At 35.3% G+C, this 23,607-nt stretch overlaps 1 protein-coding gene across 1 annotated transcript in view; it reads left to right on the top strand.

Moving 5' to 3' along the window:
- The window catches only part of CFAP54 (cilia and flagella associated protein 54), a 108,517-nt gene that overhangs the window by 20,513 nt on the left and 64,397 nt on the right, over nt 1-23,607 (top strand). The window contains exons 10-27 of the mRNA XM_071764486.1: nt 819-914; nt 1,998-2,110; nt 2,234-2,402; nt 2,737-2,825; nt 5,249-5,383; nt 6,195-6,345; nt 8,118-8,176; nt 9,131-9,259; nt 9,962-10,109; nt 10,900-10,977; nt 11,062-11,183; nt 12,470-12,643; nt 15,189-15,281; nt 15,791-15,976; nt 17,016-17,158; nt 19,749-19,896; nt 20,629-20,784; nt 22,373-22,495. Coding sequence (XP_071620587.1) covers nt 819-914; nt 1,998-2,110; nt 2,234-2,402; nt 2,737-2,825; nt 5,249-5,383; nt 6,195-6,345; nt 8,118-8,176; nt 9,131-9,259; nt 9,962-10,109; nt 10,900-10,977; nt 11,062-11,183; nt 12,470-12,643; nt 15,189-15,281; nt 15,791-15,976; nt 17,016-17,158; nt 19,749-19,896; nt 20,629-20,784; nt 22,373-22,495 — 2,312 coding nt within the window. The remainder of the gene's footprint in view (nt 1-818; nt 915-1,997; nt 2,111-2,233; nt 2,403-2,736; nt 2,826-5,248; nt 5,384-6,194; nt 6,346-8,117; nt 8,177-9,130; nt 9,260-9,961; nt 10,110-10,899; nt 10,978-11,061; nt 11,184-12,469; nt 12,644-15,188; nt 15,282-15,790; nt 15,977-17,015; nt 17,159-19,748; nt 19,897-20,628; nt 20,785-22,372; nt 22,496-23,607) is intronic.

Raw genomic sequence — 23,607 nt, 5'->3', positions numbered from 1 at the left:
TTGGGAAAGCACCCATGTTTGGCCATTGCTGAGCAGTGTTTGCACAACATCAAGGCTAACTCTCCAACCCTCCTCCTCCTCACAAAGGCCAATAGGCTGGGGGTGGGCAAAAGGTTAGGAGAGGTCATAGTTGGGATGGATGACCTGAATTCAACCAACAGCTATTCCATACCATCTGATGTCACACTAAGGGAGAGGATGGGAGCACATCAGTTATTATGGTATTTGTCTTCCCAAGGAACTGCTGTGGATCTTGAGGTCTGGCTTTCTTGGAAGTGGCTAGACAGCTGCCTATGACAACAGTGATTAAATTTTTTTTCTTTTTTTTCTTTTTCTCCTTTTTTTTCTTTTTTCTTTCTTTCTTTTTTTTTTTTCCCCAGTTTTTTTTTTTCCCCTTTGCTTGCATGCACAGCTTTTGCTTTTCTTATTAAACTGTCTTTGTCTCAACCCACAAGCTTCTCCAAGTTACTTTCTCCCTTTGTCGTGTTGTGGAGGGGAAGAGAGAGAGAGAGCCAGTGAGGCAGGGTCTGGAAGCCAGGCAAGGTCAGCACACCATGGTGTTTCATATACTTAAAAAAAAAAAAACCAAAAACCATCAGACTTAGATTTGAAAACTTGACAAAAACACTGGACTTGATGATTCCTTCCAAACCTTTTTTTTTTCTGGGCTATTGACTGAGTATAGCCATAGGCACAGAGATACTTTGTTGATAAAAGAATTTGTAGAGACTAAGTACACTTCAGAATCATTTTCTTGATATGACTACTGATAAGTCAAGTACAATGTAAACTAATGTCATGGATTTTCTACTATAAAGGTGGAGAGAGCAGCACTGATATTCAAGGAAGTCATTGCACTGATCATTTTGGTATAATTAATGCATCATCAAGCCTTTTGCACTTAATACTAACAGGTAAATTCGTTTTAAATTTCCAAAGGATTCTGTACCTAGTAATACAAATACTTGATAAGCAGAATTAATGTTCATGTTAGTAGCAGTTCTATGCATAAAGGGACTGCAAAATCCTATCCTCTTTGCACAAGATGTGCTTGTTTATTTGTGCATTCTTAAGGTGTTTAAAGGAATTACATAGAGATATCATTATGATTTTCTTAACACAAGTGTTACTTAAATATTTAAATAGTTATTAAATAGTAATGTGTGGACATTCTAATCACATAACAGTTCATCTAGATATGTTATTTCCCCTAACCAGTGATTCAATGGCCAAATCCTGCAACAATGTCCTTATACATTCTCATGGAAGAGAAGTAGGATGCAGTACTAGAAGGAATGTCATAAGCTTGTTAAAATCCTTGGGCCAATCACTGTGCTGCTTTGGAAAATAACAACTATTACTAAGTTAATGTTACTAAGGTGTGTTAGCTGAGTGCCCAGGTGATATAGCAATGACTGTGGCATATTCTTAGGACTGCAGAACACCACTGAACATATTAGCTAAGACATGAAGAACTTGCTTAGAGTTCCAAGGACCTGGAAATCCCTGTTCTGCTTTTACTGTGGTTCGGATAAACTTGAAGAGTGATAAAATAGACTCACCTTGTGTACATGCACGTTTTCTGATACAGTAATGAGAAACACTCGCCTGTCTTGCAAGACAGTGTGCAATTTTTTTTTTCTATGCATTTTTGAAACTAAATTTCATGTAAGAAGTGTCATTATGGGGTGATACCCAGACTTAAGCTCTTTCTGCAACAGAAAGGACAAGCTCCTTGATAGTCTTTACTAAGGTACATTGTTATCAATAATAGTGCAGCCTCTTTGGCATGTAACAGGACATTGCAGGTATGTTATTAAGGTAGTATTTAAGTACAGACATTACAGAAATATGATAAAGCTCTTGTTTCTTGTGGAGCTATTAAAACATCCTTCAAGATTATTCTGACTGTTAAAAAAACACATGTAAGTAAGAAAGATAAAACTCCATATAAAAATATTTTTTAAATGATAAAATGTTTTTTGTCGTCACTGCAGGAGGAAAGGGAGTGTCTGGAGATGCAGCTGTGAAATTCATAAAATTAGCTTTTAGCTATGAAGAGTGGGATGTGTTTGATTCTGCTATTGAATTTGTTTTTAATTTTCTTCAGGTAATCCAGATGCTATTTAGACTTTATGTTGTCTTTTCTTATGAGGATAAGAAAAATTGGTCAAAGTACCTATGTTTAAGACAAATTTCTGTTGTTTTGGGATTTTTGTTCTCTTCCAATTAGGCTCAAGATGACCCAACATGGAAGAAAGCTGAAATGGAACTCAAACTTCTTGCACTGATGCAAACTTTACTATTTCCAAGAAAACCTAAACACACTTTTTCTATTAGTGGCAATGATGCCAAAGAAGCTATGATGCCTTATGGTTCTGAAAAGAAGCAAGCATTTAGAAGTGAGTGTTGTTAAGTTTTAGCTGTGTTTGCATTTCAAATATTTTTGCATCCTTGTAAAATTTCTTGACATCAAAGCAAGAAAAAATTACTAGACAACTGTAGTTTAATTCCATGACATTCCAAAAAACCTGCAGATATCTGGAAAACTTTCTGTTTCCAAAAGTAGAAATGCTGACTTTTCACTGCAATTAATAAACTTGGGAGTATCTGTCCCCTTTTAATCTACTGTTTCCTAGATCCTATTATCTACTGGCATAAATTGGTAAGTGAATTCCCCTCAGATGTTTTCAACCTAGAAGTAACATCTTGACTTTCCTTTTCTTCCTTTTCTAGAAACTTTGAATATAGATTATGGAGATCCTCCTCATGATCTTATGATTTTGGCAACAACAGTTTTATCCTCTGTTTCCACACCTGAACAGGTATAATAAAATTGCTTCTGAATGAATCATATAAGCTAAAATGAATGGATATCATTCAGCATTAAAGGAATCAGTTGCATGGTTAACAAGCTGCAAACATGAAATAGCAAAAATGAAAAAAAAAAAAAACATGGATAAGATGTGATAAATTTTTGATTTAAAAAAATAGTATTTGTTTCAATTTTAAAGAAGTTTTGTTGATGCTCTATACTCTGGCTACTTAAAAATGTTTAATAGATACTGAATCCATTTGGAATATGATAGAAATAATTGCATGTTTCAACAAATCAAGCAGAGATCAAGTTTCTGGTATTAGATATAGGTTCTCAGCTGTAGGAAACATTTCTGCAATATTTATGGAAATGGAAGCAGTGATCCTAAGGAATGATAATACCTTTATAGCAGTGATATGTCTGCAATTTAGTATAAATTCTCACTGCAAACAAACCAATAAGAAGCAGCAACAACAAAAACAAAGAGTGAGACTTTGTGCTGAAGTCTGTACTACAGAATAATTCAAAAGACTGATGAAAACTGTCCTTAGAAAGAATGTGCTCTGCTTTTTTATGTCTTAACTGCAAAATTAATTTTAGATATAATTTGAATAATGCCCCAGTTAGAATCTAACTGGGCCACACATCTTTTTAACTTCAGCTTGATATTTTCAATCATAATATCCTGCCTGTGTGGTAGTTATACCTATAGATAACATGATTTGTCATTTTTTTATATGACCACTGCATTATAGAGGCAGGTTATCTGAGTTTAAATTGTTCTGGTTCTTGTACAGTTTCCCACAGATCTCCTCAGAACCTAACCTGTGTGGTAAAGAAAGACAAATTCTCCCCTGACTAACAATGAATTCACTTTTGGTGACATTACATGATAGAGCTGAGCCAATCTAGCACCTTGCTGCCACCAAATAAATAGCAAAAGACATCTTGATTTACTACTTTTTCAGTTTTTTTTTCCTGCCTCTCCGTTTCTCAATAATAATAGTACTGAAGTCTTAACCTTCTACATATATGTGTGTACAGATAGGGTGGATATAACACGTAAGTTTCATTATACCTGAGATACTGGTCCTGGCCTGTATCAGGAACAGCGTGGCCAGCAGGTCCAGGGAAGTGATTCTGCCCCTGTACTCAGCCCTGGTGAGGCCACAGCTTGAGTCCTGTGTCCAGTTCTGGGCCCCTCAGTTTAGGAAGGAGATTGAGGTCCTGGAGCAGGTCCAAAGGAGGGCAACCAGGCTGGTGAAGGGACTGGAGCACAGATCCTATGAGGAGAGGCTGAGGGAGCTGGGGCTGTTCAGCCTGGAGAAGAGGAGGCTCAGGGGAGACCTCATCACTCTCTACAACTCCCTGAAAGGAGGGGGTAGCCAGGTGGGGGTTGGTCTCTTTTCCCAGGCAACTCTCAGCAAGACAAGAGGGCACGGTCTCAAGATGTGTCAGGGGAGGTTTAGGTTGGACATTAGAAAGAATTTCTTTACTGAGAGGGTGATCAGACATTGGAATGGGCTGCCCTGGGAAGTGGTGGATTCTCCATCCCTGGAGATATTTAAAAAGAGACTGGATGTGGCACTCAGTGCCATGGTCTGGGAACTGCAGTGGGAGTGGATCAAGGGTTGGACTTGATGATCTCTGAGGTCCCTTCCAACCCAGCCAATTCTATGATTCTATGAACTTGGGTATATATGGCAATTAAGATGTATGACTGATCCTTATTCACTGTTCAGAACATGTGTAACACAGTGTAGGTGGGCTCTATTGCCTTTTAAAATGGCTTAATTAGGAGGCTAACTGAAAAGAGTTTTGAATTTGTTAATTTTTCTTTTCACAAGATGCAGATGTGTTTTAACATTTTCTTCAGTTGTTAGATATTCACTCCAGCCTAGTTTTTCTAGTTAAGTTATTCTTGACTGCTCCTTCATCAGAGATGCACCAACAACACATGGACTTTGGCAATGCAAAATGAAGCAGACTAATCTTCTGCAAATATTTAAATACTGTACTAAAAAATAAAAAATTTAATTTAAAAATTTATTTTCTTGCCTCTCCCACGTAATTTTGATCTCACTGCTTTCCTTGTCTGTATTACTGTTAAGAGCTTGGCAATAAAAAAGAAATAACACCCCCCTTCTCCTTCCCCTCCCCCCCTCCCCCCCCCCCCCCCCAGCCACCTCTAAAACCACTTTTATTGATGGTAGAAGAAAAGCTTGGCTGGTCTGCCAGAAAATACTTAAAAATATTTCTTAAGCTTTCTAAATGTTTTCATCCCTTATAAGACAGTTGATTGTCATTATGGCTTTTTTTGTGTGGTTACTTTGAAAAAATTTGAGACTGTTCATCTGTTTATGTACAGAGTGTTTTGACAGTGCTTATACACATACCTATTTTTAAAATTACATTGTTTATTCTTTCCAGAATATCAAACCAGACAAAGAAATACTTGTTGATGTGATAAAGTTTTTGTGGCAGAAGTGTAAAATGGGACTTCAGCGAATCCAGATGAGTGGAAGTGACTTCTTAAAATACATCCACAAACACAAAGCTTACCAAGTACTTTATTATAATGTATTTCTCTTAATATGAATGTGGATAAAATACTGGTATCCAGTCCTAGTACATTTTCTTATGGTAAAATGTGTATAAATCTTCTTCACTGAAAATATGGCTTGTATATACAGTTTGAACATGCTGTGCTCCCACATTCCAGTATCAAAAAATCTCAGCCTTGTCCCAGTACAGTAGCACATGCTCTGCCATTTGTCCATGGTGCCAAGAAGCTAAAATAGTGAACAGTCTTTTGGTGAAAGCAGTCCTCTGAAGGGTAATTTACACTAGTTTCTCTAAGCTGCCAGTTGATGGGAACGAGTTTCTGGGGAAGTTCATTTTGTGGTCCTGATCCCCATAGTGAAATTCTTCAGATATTCACCAGAAGGGGTGTATGGTTGCTTTCCTCTGTGTGTCCAACAGAAGCATTCATGTCTCTTTTATCCTGTTTCAGTGGAAGGGTATAGGGACAAATGAGAGGCAATTAGTCAAAATTGCTAAAAGTTTTGCCTGTAGAACATCCATAAACCTTTCTAAAGTAATAATTAAAGAATATTCTAAAATAAAAAAAATCTGCTGTCTGAAGAAATAGGGCATTTGGAGCAGCACAAATTTAGCATCTTAGTCTGGTGGCATTCAAAAAAAGAATCCAAACCCAAGAAAGATTGTGTTCATGTTTATGAATATTTTAAATGTGTGCAAAACCCTGTCTACCTCTGCAATGCATAAATATCTAAAAAAAAAAAAAAAAAAAAAAAAAAAAGAAATTGTTTTAACTCTGTCTTGATTCTTCTCTTCTCCCTAACCCCATTTTTAGTGGGTTCACATACTATGGATAATAAATGAAATAATTCAGAAGAACAGTGTGGCAGACACTGATATTGTAATGCATGCAGAGATAACCTTATGGCTAACTGCAATATTGGAAAATGCAGCTGATTCTACACGTAAATCTAAGGAAAAAAAAGGTAAAGCCTTCAACAAAAATTTAGTTTTCTTTCAAGAATGACTGTTCTGAGTTGAAAACCTGAAGAAATACACCTGTTCAAAAATTATTGTGAAGAGATTGTTGAGAATAAAATAGTAATTTTTTTGTACACACAATTTTATCCATAACCAGAGCTAATGAAACCTATTTTAAAAAGGTTTTGGTGCCTTATTTTCTTAGATTTCCAGTTCTACTGAAGTAACCCCTTTTTGATTCACATCTCCTATGACCCACCCTCCCCACAAGTCTCCAACGTGGCTCTCAGCCCCTCCAGAGAGGCCTCAGACCACTCATATGTTCTCTGAATATTGCCTGGGCAGAAGACAATATGTGCTGTAGTTCATGGAGAGCATTCAAGTGCTGGTTGACTAGTGACAGGCCAAAGGGAAGAGTGAAATATTGAGGTCATACTGAGACTTTTGCTTCTATTAGGGGCATTAATTTGGATCTCTTGTCTAAACAAGTCTTGATTTTCATATAGGAATTCAATTGTCTTTGAAATCGAACTTAACTTGGCTGACATTATTGGGATGTAATGCAGTCACAATCACAGAAACAAATTTCCTTCCAAAACCTGAGTAATGCTGTAAAGTATGAATATTTAGACATACTTTAAAAAGTTCACTCTTGTGGACGTACGATCTTTGAATATGAAATGTTGTTCTCATCATGTTTGATGCTAACTAGAGTAGCTTTTATGGACCCTTTTAGAAAATATTTAAGAATGGAGGAGAATGACAAACGCTCTTCCTCTTTTGAAAGTAAAACAAAATCTCAGAATGCTACCACTCATTATAAAGGTAGAGTAGGTATAGTTTTCTGTGATATTATGAAAATCATACTATTTTAACAGAGATTGGATGAGTCCTCATTGTAGCATCACTGCTATTCTTTTCATTCAGTTTAAATATATCTTTTTGGTGGCAAAAAAAAGCTAAATTGATAGGAGTCATTCGTCAAAACAGGCTGATAAATAGTCAAGCACATGCTTATACTGGAAAGAGTTCTTTTGCTGAATGAATGTTGGATGAATGTAGATTGTTTCTCTTTGTAAGAAAGAAACAGTGAACAATCAGAAATAAACAGGTGAAAGTGGTGCAAGGAGTACAGGACTGACTAGCAGGTTGTCCCTCTAAAATTTTAACAGGCTAGAGAGCTGTAACCAAGAACAAAGAAACTGCTTCCTCTTGCTTTGAAAAGGAAAGCACAGTTCTGCATGCATTCTTTATAAATTAAAATAATTCAAACAATCCAAATGAATGTCAAAAAGGTGATAATACCCCTCAAGAAGTATTAAATTAAAATAGTATATATAATAAAAATGTGACCTCATATATTTAAAAATCCTCCTGTAAGTTAAATTTAGCATTAAACCCACTGTGAATTAGACAACAATAGAGCTTAAGTGATTTAATGATGGAAAATAGATATGACTGTTATAACAATGTGAGGAACAACAAAATAAGTCCAGGTTTCATTGTCTTGGATATAATGTTGCTATGAAAAATAGGGTACATCTAAAAATACTACATTATTGGATAATGATACACTGAGTTGATGTAATTGTATATATGTAGCTATTGCATTTAAACTTCAAAAAGCTTTTCAATTCACAATTATGTCTCATAGTCAACTGCTGAAGCCCTACTTTTTTTGCCCGACTTTTAAGTTAGTAGTAGGGCTAATCAAATGGTACTGAGATTTGCTGACCATATTTAATTTTCACTTTCTGATTTTCTTTCTATGAAAAAGGGAGTAGAAGTGTCTCTTCCCTGCAAGATGAAACGTGTGATATTCCTGAAATACTGATGGTAATGTCTAGTTAATTTTTAATTAATACAGCATTTTTGAATAGCATAAGAACACTTATTTCTGCTTGAAGCATTTAATACAATTTGGCATTTAGCTTTATAAAGCTGAAATGTTTCACACACTCAGGCTAGTGTAGAGGAAAAGCAAAGGTATTTTCTCAAATAAAATCTCAAAATTTTCCTGTAATCTTTTTAAGTAATTAGTGATACAGAAGTTTGATTTGAAACTATTTTCCAGTATGATCATACTGATTTCCACTATTTTTATGCTTAGTTCGATTGCAAGTTTTTAAATGCTCATATAAACTATATTCCTTGTGTCATTTAGGACAGTATTTTGCATTGTGCTTTTGCTTGTTTGTTTTTGTAATGGCGGTGATGTGGAATAGATGGAACATCCTGAGTTTCCTTGCTTGGTCCAGTGAGTTCAGTGCTCAGCACTTTGCAGAACTTTCAGTCAAATAGTTCAAAATTAACTACTAAAACACATTAAGAGGAAAAGTCATAGATTCTTCTGAGGATCTGGGATATTAATCTTAATGCTTAAACACATGGAGAACCTTTAATTCAGTGACTGCCCACTTAAGGGTGTTTTTTGACAAGTTAGTGTTTCCTTTTCAACATCTAGTGGAACCTTGGAAAGCTGCTTGTGTAAAACACTGTCAACTTAATTCTCTAAATTCAGTTTCATTCTGCTGTAAGTAACTCTCTGAGATAGTAAAATGTTTTACGAGAGCTGAAGGAAAATCAGTCCTAAATAAATTAAAATAACTTTAAATTTAAAACATTGGTATACATCTATGAAAACATGGGGAGCAATGCCTATGTAAAGGTTATCTGACTGAGTTTAAACTGCATCAGCTAAAAATAATAGCACTTCACTTTTGATAGTCCATGTTACAGCTTTTAACGTTGTTATCCCACAAAGTGTGGTTTTATGTGTTTTAATTTCAGAAAAGTCCTATAGAACAGTTACAAGTTGCTTATGAATGTCTTGAAAAAGCAATTAATGAAATGAACACATCCTACTTGGTGACCCTTGTGCCAGATGGAAAGTCGATATTTGACAACTGCTGTACAAAGGTAAACTCTACAAACATCTACCCTGCAACAAAATCAATAAACAAAATATTGAATTTTGATGACACAAACTTAGTATTTTATTCATACCTAGAAACCTTAGCATTATAAAAAGTACCTCACCTTCTTGCCTCATGTAAGAATAGAAAATGTAAATCTGTGTAGTAAAAGAAAATGTAAATCTGTGTAGTAGAAATAGCACTTTTCTCTTTCACTAAAAAATATAAATTATTTTAGGCTTTCTTTGCTTTATTCATTTGGAAATAATAATTATGTTTAGCCTTTTCCTATAAAATAAAAGCAGAAATCTTGTTCGTATTTATTGCTTGCAACTGTTTATTATTAAAACTAATTTTTGCTGTTGAGGGGAGTTCAGACTTCCTAAATATTCTCATTCTTCAATCTGATTTTTGTTTTGTGGAATAGTAACACAATAAAACAATTTTTTCTTCAGCTTCATATTTATTATTAATTTACTTTCTTATTGATTCTCAGGCTATTTTCTAGTTTTCTTTGACTGTTATCCATGCTTTCTGTCTAGTCAATCTGTTTCATGCTTTCTCAAATGACTGCATGTTGCACAGGTATGACAAATTTCAGTGTTTGTCAGTTTACTGCATAATAATAATATCAATATCAAGATAAATGCAGTAAGCTAAGTAATTACAGTTTGTGTTCATTTAATTGCCACTTCCTCTCTGTTAGGTGGAGTCAAATGGTGAGAATTTAAATTCTGTTTTGGGATGTGGTAATTCTCAGACAGAAACAGGTTATGATTTTGTTGTGGATTTACACTTGGAGCTCATTCAGGCCCAACATCGAGTATCTGTGAAGCTTCTTAAAATGGCACAAGGTAGGTGTCAGTAAAGCTCAGCAATCATCACAGCTTGATTAGAGTCCTCTATTAATGTATTTTGTAGTACTAAGAAATAAAGGAGTGTCTACTTTCTATAGAGGAGCTGATGTTGGGCAATTTATCTGCCACATACAGACAGAAATAATGCACCAAATGTACAGAATGTGGATTTACCATGATATTAGTCTCTGACCTCTACTCAACTAATGTGAGTTAAGCTTTGCTAACAACTACTGCTTCTGTTTCCTAGTTGTGGTATTTCAGTTACAATATTGACTCTTACAATGTCACTAAGGGACAACTGGGGGATGCTCTGCAGAAATTTTTTTTCTTTAATGCTTATTTTCTCTCTAGAGAGTGACCTGAATATTTCTTCTATACTCTCTGTAATCTGAATTTCTCCTCCTTTGAAGCTGTCCATAGCTCTTCCCAGTGAGCAGATATCCCACTCCTGCCAAATGCCTTTTGAAATAATTCTACTTGGTTTCCCATTCCTAGTGGTACTTTTAAATGAAAGGCTAATATTAGTTTGACTCTCCAGAGGTCCCCTGTGCACCACTCTCTATGATCAAACAAGATTCTGTGATGTTGGTATAACTACTAAAGATATTAGAGCATGAGGGTGGAATATTTTTAGTGGTCTGATCAGTCCAAAAAATTCTTCTTCAACCAAAGAAAAGATCATAAGAGAGCAAATCTTTACTACAAAATAACATATTAACCCCTCACTGAAGTTCTCTCAATAGTACCATCAGAATGAATAAATAAGAATTTCCTTTCCACCTAGATGCTGAACAGGATGACAGAAGTCTTAAGTCTGGCAAGTCCCATGTGAATAATATTAAAGATTTCTATTATTTAACAGGTAAGTCTTATTAACTAAATGTTTTAGAAGTATTTTAACTTTTTGCTACTGTTTTATAAATGTATTAAAATATCTATTTTACAGAGGCATTTATAATGAGAAAAATAAAAAAGAACAAGCTATCCAGAGCAATCTTTTTGATGCAAAAAGCTTCACTGAAATTCCCTAATGACTTAACCACTTCTTCCCAAAGGCAGCTACTGGAGGTAATTAAAAAGATATCTTAGGGTACCTTTTTTTTTTTTTTAATATTGTTATCACAGTTTTGCATGTTCTGTATAACAATGATTTATATTACTCCTTCCTCATAAAGAAGAAAAATGAACTTGAGGGACATGGAGTGTTTTCAACTTCTGTTGTCAAGTTTTCCCTGAGAAGTTTTGTTATGATGAAAGAAGAAAATTATTTAAAATGAGGAAATAGCATATCTCCAATTTTTTTTGCACACATATTCATTGCAGAAAACCTGAAAGAAGATAAGGTCTTCCTCTCTACACTTCATGACCTAGACTTTGAAATGATGAACCTATGCCTCACTAAAATGTCATTCAAGTTACCTTCTCCACATTGCAACCTTAATTAACCTTTTTTCCCCAAGATCTGTAAGTTGTCTTAGGACATTTTGACTGATGATAAACATACATTTTGTTTTATTTTTATTAAATGGACAGATTAGGAGTTGGAGATTTTGGAATTTATTTGGACTAGATGTCATCTTTATTTGGAGTTTCCATTGAGTTTTATACTAATATGTGTCCATAAAAATTATGTTCTCATCAGTGGGGCATAAAATTTCTTTATAGCCAGTACAACAGATAACAGAATCTGCATTTCTCACTATATACGAAAAAGTATTTTAAGCAAGAAATTGCCAGAAAGTGTTTGTCTTCTAATTTCTACAAATTTTGAAATATGCCAATTAACACACATACTTTTTATGGCAGAAGAATGCAAAAGATGGATCAGAAAAGGCATACACTAAAAATCTAATATATTTTAAAAATATATGGCATTTATGGATATAAGTTGTAATGTTATGGTATGAGATTTGTAACTGTAGTCGTCAATGAAGACTTAGAAGCAACTCCCAAGAAATGTGTGGTTATCCCCAACATTTGCAAAGGCCTTATACTGACCTTCACTATGTTTTCCTTTTGTGCTCTTTTCACAGAGGAAGATGGAGGTAAAAGATTATGATAAATTTGCAGTCAATTGCCAGAAAATGTCAGAATTAGCTCTGCTTGCACAAACTTATCATGATCATTGATAGTTTTACTGTGATGAAGTATTTAATTATATGCTCAATTAGTTTTCCTTCTAGAGGTGGACAGTGCTCACTTCATGAACAGAAAATCCATATCTTTATTTTCATGCTTCTCTACAGAGAATTTTGCCTTTTTTATTACAGTATTATAGAACATCCAAGAGGTCTGTCTAGAGTTACTCATATCTTCTGGTCAGTTTCTCCCTTTTGTTTTAATTTAAATCGTAGGAAGCACTGGCTTTAATTGAGCAAGTTGAAGCTGAACAAAGTGCATTGCATCTCAGTCTCAAAGAAGCTATGAGTAGCAAGGAAAAAAGCAAGACTCCTCCTCCTCCTCTGTTACTTTCTAGATCACATTGCTCCATGACATTTAAACCAGCCCCATTCTTTTCAGATACTCAGGTAATGTTTTTCGTGATAATCGTGTAAGAAATAACTAAACAATATACAAGAGAGCAAAAGTTGTTTCAACAGTGCTATACGATCACTGATTTGTCCTTGAGAAGAGTATGTTATTCTGACTTAAATATGTATCCTTTTTATCCCAACAGTCAATTGTGGCTCACTGTTTTGAACTTCACATTTGCATGAAACTTTCTTCGTGTCATGTATCATGTTTCTTGGTGTTTCTGTTGTATAACATTTATTCTACTTTTGTTCAAAAGCTCATTCTCTTACTTAGGGGTTGACATGCTCCTAGTTACCCTCTGAGGGGATGCAAGGCAGTTGTGAGAGGGTACCATAGAGAAGCCTTTGTTAATGAAGTACTGAAGTGACATAGGTCAGGTGGAAAAATCTACTTTCTGTTGAACATGTAGAACTACAGAACTACTCAGATCATAAGGGATTTTAGGAAAACTCTCTAGTCAAAACTTTTGCTCAAAGGAGGGTTGGCTGAGAGATTAAAACAGGTTGTTTGGGCTTTTATTCAGTCAGCTCTGAAAAGCTGCAAGGGTGGAGACTGAACAGCTTCTCTAGGCAACATGTTCATGGGGTAAATATTTTTCCTTATGAACAGTTGGAATCTCTCTTTCTTCAATTAAGTTTGATTTTTCATCCTCCTGCCATCCACTAGTGTGAAAAGCCCAACTGCATCTTCTTCATCACTTGCTTGCAGGCACTCAAAGGCTCCTGATAGGTGCTCTGAAGTGACCTCTTCTCCAGGAAGAATAAGCCAAACTCTCTCAGCTTCTTCTTGCAGGATTAGCTGCAAGAAACATCTCCCAAACATCTCGGAGGTCCTCTGCTGTAATCACTCTGGTCATTCAACATTTCTTGTTAGAATGATGGGTGTCAGGAGGGAAACTGGCTGTGGTATCCAGAGGCAGTACAGTGAGTGCTGAGCAGAGAGGAATCATCACATTTCCCAGCCTCCTAACTCTGATTTTTTAATACAGTTCAAGATGCTTGTAGGCTGCTTTAGTGTCATGGCACACCACTGGCTGATGTTTGGCTTGATGTCTCACAAGACTCCCAGATCCTTTTAATGCTGCTTCTCAGTCCATCAGTCCCCATCCTGTGTCCTTGTGAGGGATTCCTCCTTCTCCACCTTGCAAGGGTGCAAGCTTTTGCATTTGTCCTTGTTTGATGTCATGATGTTCCTGTTGGTATTCCTCTGGGCTATCTAGGTCCTTCTGAATAGCAATTCTGCCCTCAAGGATATCAACTGTTCCCCTCAATTTGGCATAATCTGCACACCTGCTGAGTGTGTGCTCACTTGTTTTCCTCAGGTTCTTAGTAAAGTTATAAAATGGGGCAGGTCCTAAGGTAGTGCCCTGCAGTACTCCATTTGTTACCACCCTCCAGGTAGAGTACAAACCACTAACAACTGACATGCCAACCATTTTTACCCATTTATCTCGTCACAGCCCCATACTTTATTATCCTAACTTGTATATAATACTGGGAGGCCTTACTAAGGTCCATGCTGACTGTTCCAGATAACCTTATTTTTCTTCATATGCCCAGAAGAGGGCATATGTTCCAAGGTTGATCTAAAATTCACTAGCTGCCATTTTCTCAAAAGAGATATTTTAATAGTAATTTTACAAGCTTCTTCAAAATAATAAGTGTCTATAAAACCAGTAGAATCTGAGAACTTATTCATACTGGTAAGATGTTTCTGTGAACAGTCGTTTTATAACTTGCAGTTCTATTGCATTTTGATTAGTGATTTTCAAAGAAATTATTTGAGAAGAGGTGTTTTGTTTTATCACTAGTGAACATAAAATTAAAAAAGAAATTAAGTCTGGTAGTTCATCTGTTTCAATGTTAATACTATTATGTTTGGCATAGGACAGTGAATGTAACATTAGGCCACCAGGTGGTGCAATTAGATTATTATTCTTACAATTTGAGCCTAGCTATTCTAGAATTATTTTCTAAGGTTATGCATAGCTGTTGAACAGACATGAGAGCTATTTTAATGAAAATTTTATTAACCAGAGCTGGATGCTTAGGATTTAATTAGATTTATATAGTTGTTGTACTAGAAGTCAAAGTATCTAAAATTTTCTGGTCTTAAACCTGTTCATTTGCTGAAAGCAATCTCTTCTATTTCAATATCTTCTGAAAAAAATCAGATTTCTTTGCAAAAGAAATCATGTCTTTATATCAAACTGATGTCAACTTGAGAGAATACCATAGCAAGGATCAAGTAAGGAGTTCAGATTACTTTAAATCTGCAGGATTATCTATAGAGTTTATGCTTTGCAATATATTTGAGATAGATTTGAGTAGCTAAAGTTAGGAGACAGGATAAGGGAGAGTCATCTGCTTCTGTTGCCACTTTTATTCTCCAGCATAATCAATTAAATTTTCTAGCACAGTGAGACCATTCATTTTTTTTTCTCTCCAGAGACTTTTTTTGCAAAATTAGTACATTCCACATTAGGTAAAAGTTGGAAATACTATTATATATAATTTTTTTTTTTTTTTTCCTTCAAAGGTTTCGTGGTACAGTATTTTTGGCTGTGTGGCAGGAGGAACTAATGAGAAAGTAAGGTTAAATAACAATAAACTTCCAAATGCAGGAGAAGAGGTAAGACAAATTGTTCACAAAGATGAACAAAGATGTTAAAGATGTTGAGAGGACCTGAGCCATCCTCTGCCCATATCTAATACTTGCATGTGGCATGTATGGAGGAGATCCTTGCACTCTCTCTCTGGAAGCCCAGCTGAGGGCTACAATGCCTCCATCTCAATGACTGCAAGCTTGCTCACTCATGATGTCAATGTGCAAACAGACAAAAAGGTCTTAGAGAAACTTCAGATCCTGGTACTTATTGTTCTCTTAGGTGATGTGCTCTGTACACTTAACTGTATTCCTGAGAAAACTGATACCTTGTCCCCCTCTCATTTAATTGTTCTCTCATTGTCTTTAAGAACTTCATATTCTGTGGAAACACTGCACGTCTATAGATTTAGGCTGTACTTTGATTTTATCCAAGACCTTTAAATAATTTGTTTCACAATAGAGGGTTAGAGTTAGAAATTTGTTTTGATATATACAGTGGATGTATCTGGAAAATATTCTTATTTTATTGGTAGATACCAGCTGATGGCAAAAGCCTCTTGGAAATACAAGGCTTAGATCCCAATGAGAAATACATATTTGCAGTTGCAGCATATTCTTCTGATGGAAAACTTATTGGTGATCAGATTGGAGAAACAACTAATCCAATCCTTGCTTATCCACCTCTTTCTGCAACTACTGTTCGAGCCTATCTAACTCAGGTAGCTTTAGAATCTCTGATAATAAATGCATAATTGAATTGGTTTGCAATTAATAGTTTTCACTGATAGCTCTGAAACTTGTTCTTGTAAATTTTAAGTCTTTCTTGTCAAAACCTTGATTAGCACAAATCACAATGTTAGCATAGTAAATTATATATTTGAGTAACTCAATTCTTTATTCAAAATTACTCAAAATTCCATTTTACAGGGGAAGATGACTCTCAGCTAGTTCCCTTATCCCTGTTTCTGGTTTTCACTCTGCATTTAATGTCTTTCTTCTTTTTTATAATTTATTTTTTCATTTTTTGTGATTGAGATCAAGATGCTAGACATCATCTTATTAGTCATTACAGAATGGGTTGAAAAATGTGATTTAACTTACCAGGTATTAAATTCAACCATTTTCATATGGAAATTACTTTTGTTGTGTCTTGTGGAAGACAACAAAGGCTCTGTCAGAGCAAATTATTATTACAAATGTATTGTAATTTTTTGTAGTCTTAATAAAGAAAACTTAAAACAAGTAGTTGCATGAAGAAAAGGGAAATTGTCTAGCCCAATCTGTCAGATCAGATCACATCATGGGATACTTTTAGAAGATTTCCTAAAATCTTCCAGAGTAAGAGGTACCCACATGAGTTTATGACTACTTGTGTGTCTCCATTTACGTCCAACTATCCAAAGCACTAGGGCATTCTGCAGAATTAGCAAAAGTAAAATGAACCTAGGCAAAATAAAAAAAAAAACCCGCACCACAGTACCTGTGAAGTATTCTACAAAGGGCTGTTAGATCCTTGGTTACCAGTTAAGAAACTCTTTTTTGCCTTCTCTTATGCTAATTCTGCAGGGAAATACTAATATTGGTAGGATCAGAGTGCTACTAGGTGTGTTTTATTCACATATGTCAGAATATTCTCACAGATAGAATAGATTTACATTTGGGGGAGGTTAAAAAACTTTCTTTAGGCTATAATCATATTTAGCTTGGTTATTTGATAAACAAAACTTGAAATTTTGTTGTTGTTGGATTTTTTTGTAGGTAGCCTTTCAGACTGGCAACTATGCCGTAGCCAGAGAAGCTTTTTCACCATTGTGGGATTATTTTGTGTCAAGTTCTTCTCCACTGCCTGCCAATGCAGCTGTTATTTCTGCAAGGAGAAATTTGACTATATCTGAAAACCGGTAACTTGTAAAAAAAAAATTGAAATAATAGTTAATTATAGCTGTGTACATTTTATTTTAAAGAGTCTCAGGCTGTGAAATTTTGTTCAGACTTGTGGTATGAAAAACATTCTGGAAAGAAGTGTGAGATGAGTTATATAAATATAGTGTTCTATGATTAGCAGAGTTCTTTTTTGTTATTTATGGAACCTCTAGCATAGCATTTACACACCTAATTCTTTGTAATGATTATTTTCTTAATATAATTGCAAAACATTTATAAAGTGGCTATTAATTCTGCATGATGCATTTGCATGTGGAGAATAAGTAATATTCACTGGGCTATTGACTTTCAGTTCCAATCAAGAGAGGAGCAGAGTTCAGAAATTTTGAAAATTCTCTTGAGAACACTACTCAGAATGGGTAAACGCTTGCCCATTTTTTTGTGGAGTGTCTATGTAAAACTACCAATAATCTTAGAATATACCTTGCGTATGGTCTTCTAAAATGCTTTATAAGAAATATTTAAAATTAGTTATTTTTTATTTATAAGTGAATTTCAGTTGTTCAACCATAACACCATAGCTTTTTCAAAGTGCAGATAAAAAGTTTGTGATTGCATACACTGAAATTCAGTTGATCCAGATGCAAAAATAAAAACTATAAAAACTATTAATTCCCAGATAAAAGACTTGCATGAAGTAGAAGGCATGAAATACTGTAATAAAAATAATACTTTTAAATGCCAGTCAGCTGCTTACTATGTGATAATGAATCAACATCCTGTAGAACTGAACACAAATCTTCATCCTCACTTATGTGGAATTCTTTTTAGACAAAGTATTTCATTAGGGAAACTGATGGAGGAGATCTGAAAGAGTTTTGAAGCATCTCTGTTTCAGTCTGACAGACTGGCTGAAACCATAATGACAAGAAGCAACCTTATTGCACGTGTGTTAAATAGTTCTTGATTGTTTCAAGAATTAAAGAAGAAACAAAAAAATCTAAATCTTTGTTTCCAGAAAAAAGATATTACAGGGATTTTGTAGAAAGTTTTCTCACAGTACTTCCATTTCCACTTCACAGAGTGAATAACTGGTAAGCAGCTGTTCTGAGACATACAGTGTAGCTTGTGTTTTCTCTGTATTCTTTTGACATACTTGCATCAGAGCCCTTACATTTCTCATGGAAATGCTGTTTGGATGCAAGCAGGTAGTGTGTGCTTTGAAACCTGTTACAGGAGAAATGTGTCTAAGTCTACTTCTTGTTATCTGGGCTTCAGCCAGACCACTGCTGTCTATCCTGTCTGTCCTTCAAGTGCCACCATATGCCTGATACAAGGCATAAAAATTGTCTGAGGTTCTTAATGTTACATGCAAAAAGTGCACTTGGGGTTTACAGGTAACATTGGTGTAGGCAGATAATCACTTGACATCCTATTTCATAACCATGTGGATTTTTTAGATCTATCCCTGGCCTAGGCAACAGAGCAGGAATGCAAGTCTGGTCATTGTGATGTTTGGTGGGTTTTTAAAAATTTGGTTTTAATTTCTTTTTTTTTTTTTTTTTTTTTTTTTTAACATATACAGCTCTAGAGATAACATTTAAATGAAGCTGTCTTCATTTAAACCAAATGGAGACAGAAAATTTTAAATAGTATGGAAAGCAGTTTCAGGGATTTTTCTTTTCAATTTTTGACAGCTATATCCAAGAATAATTTTTAATATTTTAAAAAATTTTATAATTTTTTACAAGTAATATAGAAGATTCTCAAGGTTTTAGTAAACAACCTAGGATAAGGCAGTCTCAGTTACTGATCGGTAGCTAGGAAATCAGATGGTCTAGTTTGAAAGTACATAGAAATTCAAGAGACAGTAGAGGGAGCTGGAATGAAAGGAAACCTGTTGGTTCCAGCTGGAAGCTCTGTTGATATCTTGGTAATTTCTGGTATGAGAATGTGTCAATTCAGTCTTACTTCTTGAGTTTTAGTCTCTTTTAGGAATTACAGTCAAGGAGAAGGAGGAATTAATTTCTTATACTTTGAAATAATTGGATTTTTCCTGTAACCACAGTATATAAAAAATACAACAAGGACAAAGACAAATGCCCCCAAGGAAGGAAAAAACCCCGTCAAACCCCAATCAAAAAGCAGGCAGCAGAAGATATTCTTTTGCAACCTGTAATGCAAGACATCAGTGATGAAAAGGAGTCTGTTACTAATACTTAGTAATGGGCTTCATGACTGCATGCATCATTGTCATGAGATAAAAGTAATGGGAAAGTGGAGAAAGTTACAGTAAATAAACTATAGCATCCCAAGATTTCAAGTAAAGTTCAAAGAAAGTTTTACTGGATTAGATGAAATAAATAAGGAAAAGCTATCTAGAAAAGTAGTCTTATCCCTTTTTATTTTTTATGTTAGAAATTTTAAGCATTTTTTTCCAGTTTTATGTATAAATCTTATTTCCAGAAGTGGCTACAGTAATCCTTTGTGCCCATCATTTTAAAATTAAAGACTGCATTTTAATGTAATGCAGTTTCAGAGATGCAATATTTGAATCATCATTAACATGCTTTTGCTGTTCTTTTGTTTTTTGTGTTTTTTCTGTAGGTTACATTTTGAAGCTGTATCTCAGACTTCTCCTATTACCTTGCACCTCTTTCTGAGGAACATATTTGCTATTTGTGACATCAATGTAATGGAAGGAGCACTCTTCTGTGATTCCATGTGTTCCAATGAGATCCTTTATAAGGAACAAGTATGTGAGGCTTAAAATTATGTACTGTATTTGATTTTACTTTCTGATCACTTTTGATCATCGTTGCAAGATAAATGTTGCAATGTCTAACCTAAATATTTAACCTCCCCAGGTTTCTTGTAGATGCCCTTCAGATACTGGAAGGCCACTATGTATTAAGCTTCTTTTAATATACTAAACATCTTTTATCTTGTTGCAGTCTTTCTTACTGTATAATGGCATGTTAATAACACAAAAATTATTCTTTTTTATTTGAATAGACAAAATTTGCCTCCTGCATAATTACATTCCTGTTCCACTCTTTCTTTGTTGAACTATTGTCTGATAAAAATGTAAGCACTTGATTACTCAGTGACTTCACTGGATCTGCTTGAATGTGCAGAGTGCAGCAGATAACTGGAAGGGAAAGGGAGGAATTGTTATCCTCCCCTTAGCTACTCAGAAATTAGCATGTGAAAGTTCCACTTGACACTGACTGAGGCTGTTTACCAGGCTTTGTAAATTTCAGAGGGCACAATTAGTCAAGAACAATCATCCCCTTAAAATAATGACTAATGTTACATTTGTTTATATACTTCTAACAGGTGTCAATGTAAATTAATTTTTAAACTTTTATCTTACTTCCTGCTTACATTGCTTTTTGAACAGCAGTAACATCTGTCTTCTTTCACTCTCAAATGATTTAAAACAATAGAATTCATATTTGAATCAAAATGTGGTTTTCTTTTGCAGGTTGCCAGATTAGCAGAATGTGAAAGAATGACTGTGGCAATTGAACTTAGCAATTGGTTGAATGATGCAAGTTATGCCCTGCAGTCTGTTGTACAATGTTATGGTCTTCTTGCTCCATTTATTTATCACAAGATTTCTTCAGTGCCAGTAGTTCAGGTGAGAGCATTTTAAGACAAAGCAGCAGGCATCCAAGTCCTGCATTTATAGTGATTCAAATTAAACTTAAAATGGACTGTACAATGTGAAAGCTAAATATTCTTTATTTAGAGCTTCTCATTCTTTGTAGATGCTGAAATAAAATACTTTTTTGGCTTTTTATGTTCCCAATGTATATACATTTAGTAAGCTGCACAGATTCTGCTCTCATTTACTAAGGTAACTGCAGAATATTTTTTCTTCAGGTTGTTTTATTGGTATTTTTAAACTATAGTAGAATCTATGATGTAACTTCTGCTTATATGCTACATGCAAATGACAATTTTTAGGAAAGAAAAACATCATTTGCCTGTGTCTTTTTTTTGCAGTTTGCTTCATATACAGTATTTTTTTTTAAAGGCTATAAGAATGGTTTTGAATGCAATTTTTAGTTTCAGCCATGGGCTCCTTTCCAGAAACAAGCACCTTCTCTTTGAAAACAAAGTAACTGATTTCTTTCCTTTACTTTCTGAAACAGCAAATATGGTGTTTAGATTCAGCAAAGATACAGTGGAAATGTGCAACTTTTTTCCCCCATAATTTGGTAGGTTTGTCAGGGAGCAGCAGTAAGGGTATATTTGCTCTGTGAGGATGGATGAGGTGATCGCAGTGCAGTCAGGGTGAATAGCATCATCTGAACACATCAGACAAAGCAGAGTGTTGCTAAGAGAATCCACTGAGAATCCAGAGAAGGTGAAGTTGATGGGCTGGCCAAGGATCCATCCAGGAGAAAAAGTCAGGGCTGCAGGACCTGGAGCCAGAGAATGGAGACAAGGCTACAATAAAGGCCCAAGGTACATTCAGAGGACAAAATTAAAGACCAGCACATCTAATACCATAGGTCAAGCAGGGACTGAAGGCTTGTGTCTGCTTAATTGGGACTCTTGGGCCCCTGGGTTGAAGATGTGAGAGGAGGACTCAAGGCAGGCTGCTCAGAGAATGACTATTAGGGTCCTCAAGGCCTGACACATTTTTAGGAGTGCTAAGAAAAAAAAAAAAAATCTGTTCACATACAGGGATAGCCTCTTGCTATTGGTTGTGATGAACTATGAAAGGCACAGCTACCCACTGGAAACAGCTCCTGTTTTATTTTTCCCAAATAATTTAGCTGCATGTCTTTTTTGTGTCTGACAGACAAAAATGGAGGAAAGAAGTCTTAGTTTTAGGGCATAGTGGAAACCTTTTTCTTTCCTCTAAAATTCTGACCAGCTCAATATATTTTTCAGCAGTCCTCTACTAGGAGTATGTCATCTCACTGAATTAAGCATTCTCTTATTTCATGTTAATTAAATCAGCAAAAATCTCCATCATGTATCTGTAATTTAATATCTGTAAATTTATGTGAATGTGTAATTTATTCCAAAGGGCTGTGGTTGAGATCTTGACACACTTAAGTTCAATGGAAATTTTATTATTGGCTTTGTAGAGTTAGTATTTAATCCTGTATGTTAGATTTCCAAGTATTTTTGAGGTTTGCTATCGAACACAATAGGCTTATACCGAAGTGTGTTGCAGACTGCAAGGTTTTTTTTAACCCTTGTGTTTACAGATCCTCATTAAGTGCCTGGCTGTCCTTCAAGAAATTCCAAGTGCTGTTTTGCAGAGGAGGCAGGCAGAGCGCTATGAGAGTATTCAGCATATGATAGCTTGTACTTCATTTTTTACAGCAAAGGTAACGTGTGTATTATTGTGTTTACAGCTTGGTTTAAGATTTAGCTCTTGACTTTTAGAGAAAAAAAAAGAGTTAGTAAGCTCAACTTCAAGGTGGATACTTAGAGGACAGTCACTCAAAGAGTAAAGGCATAGAAATATGTATTAGAATCTTTGTATCTGTGCATTTTATATACTAATGACATTTTGACTTTCTAATAGAATTGAGAATTTTCATTTTTTCAGAAAATAGTCTGTAGCTATTACTCCATGACATGAAATCTGTATTTTATATCACTGTGTGTATTTTTACATTTAAGGTAGTACTATTTTCAATAAGGCTTTATGTAATACATAAATTTACAAATAGGCCATCTTTGTAGTTTTAATCAGATTACTATAGCTGGCTTATTTGCTATGTAGATACAGGAGATTTTATATTATTTAGTTCCATTTACTGGCAGGAACATAAACAACTTGATCTTTAACCGTGATACATATCTGTGGATCACATTTATGATTCAGATGCTCAATTTATTTAGTGAAATAAGGAGAAATGTGGTACCGGTAGGATTTTTTTCCTCAGGTGTAGAGACATGCTGGAGTCAAAATACTTGCCATGATAAATGTATGGTTTTGAAAAAGCTAGTTTCCTCTAGATTTGAGCACATGTCAGCTATGAGTTCAATATTGAAGCTAAGTTGCAGCTGATACTTTGAGGGATTCCCGTGGGTCAGTGATCCCTCACCCCAGTTTCTATAGGAGCTGGATCTCTGTGCTCACCTCATCAGACCAGATCAGCATCAAGTATCCTTAAAAGTGCACTGCAAGGAGACCAGGTTTTCATTCTTTATAGAATTCTTACAGTATTTTAAGCCTCAGTGTTGTCATTTTCTTCATATTGATCACTTCATGGCTATGAGGGCACCGTGAGGTGGGGAGCCAGGAGCTGAGGGCAATTCCATGCCCCTGAGGACAGCACTGGGCAGTCAGGTTCAACCAGGAGCCCAGATGATGATGAGAGTTTGCAGCAGTGAGGAAGGTCTGAGGTGAAGCTGTGAAGTTAATCCTCAGGTCAGGATCAGGTGTGTGAGAGTAGCTGGGGTCAGACTCAGCCAAGCAGGCTGTGATGGG

Source organism: Heliangelus exortis, chromosome 1, assembly GCF_036169615.1.
Source record: "Heliangelus exortis chromosome 1, bHelExo1.hap1, whole genome shotgun sequence".
Classification (NCBI taxonomy): domain Eukaryota; kingdom Metazoa; phylum Chordata; class Aves; order Apodiformes; family Trochilidae; genus Heliangelus; species Heliangelus exortis.
This window is presented reverse-complemented; position numbering and strand designations above follow the sequence as displayed.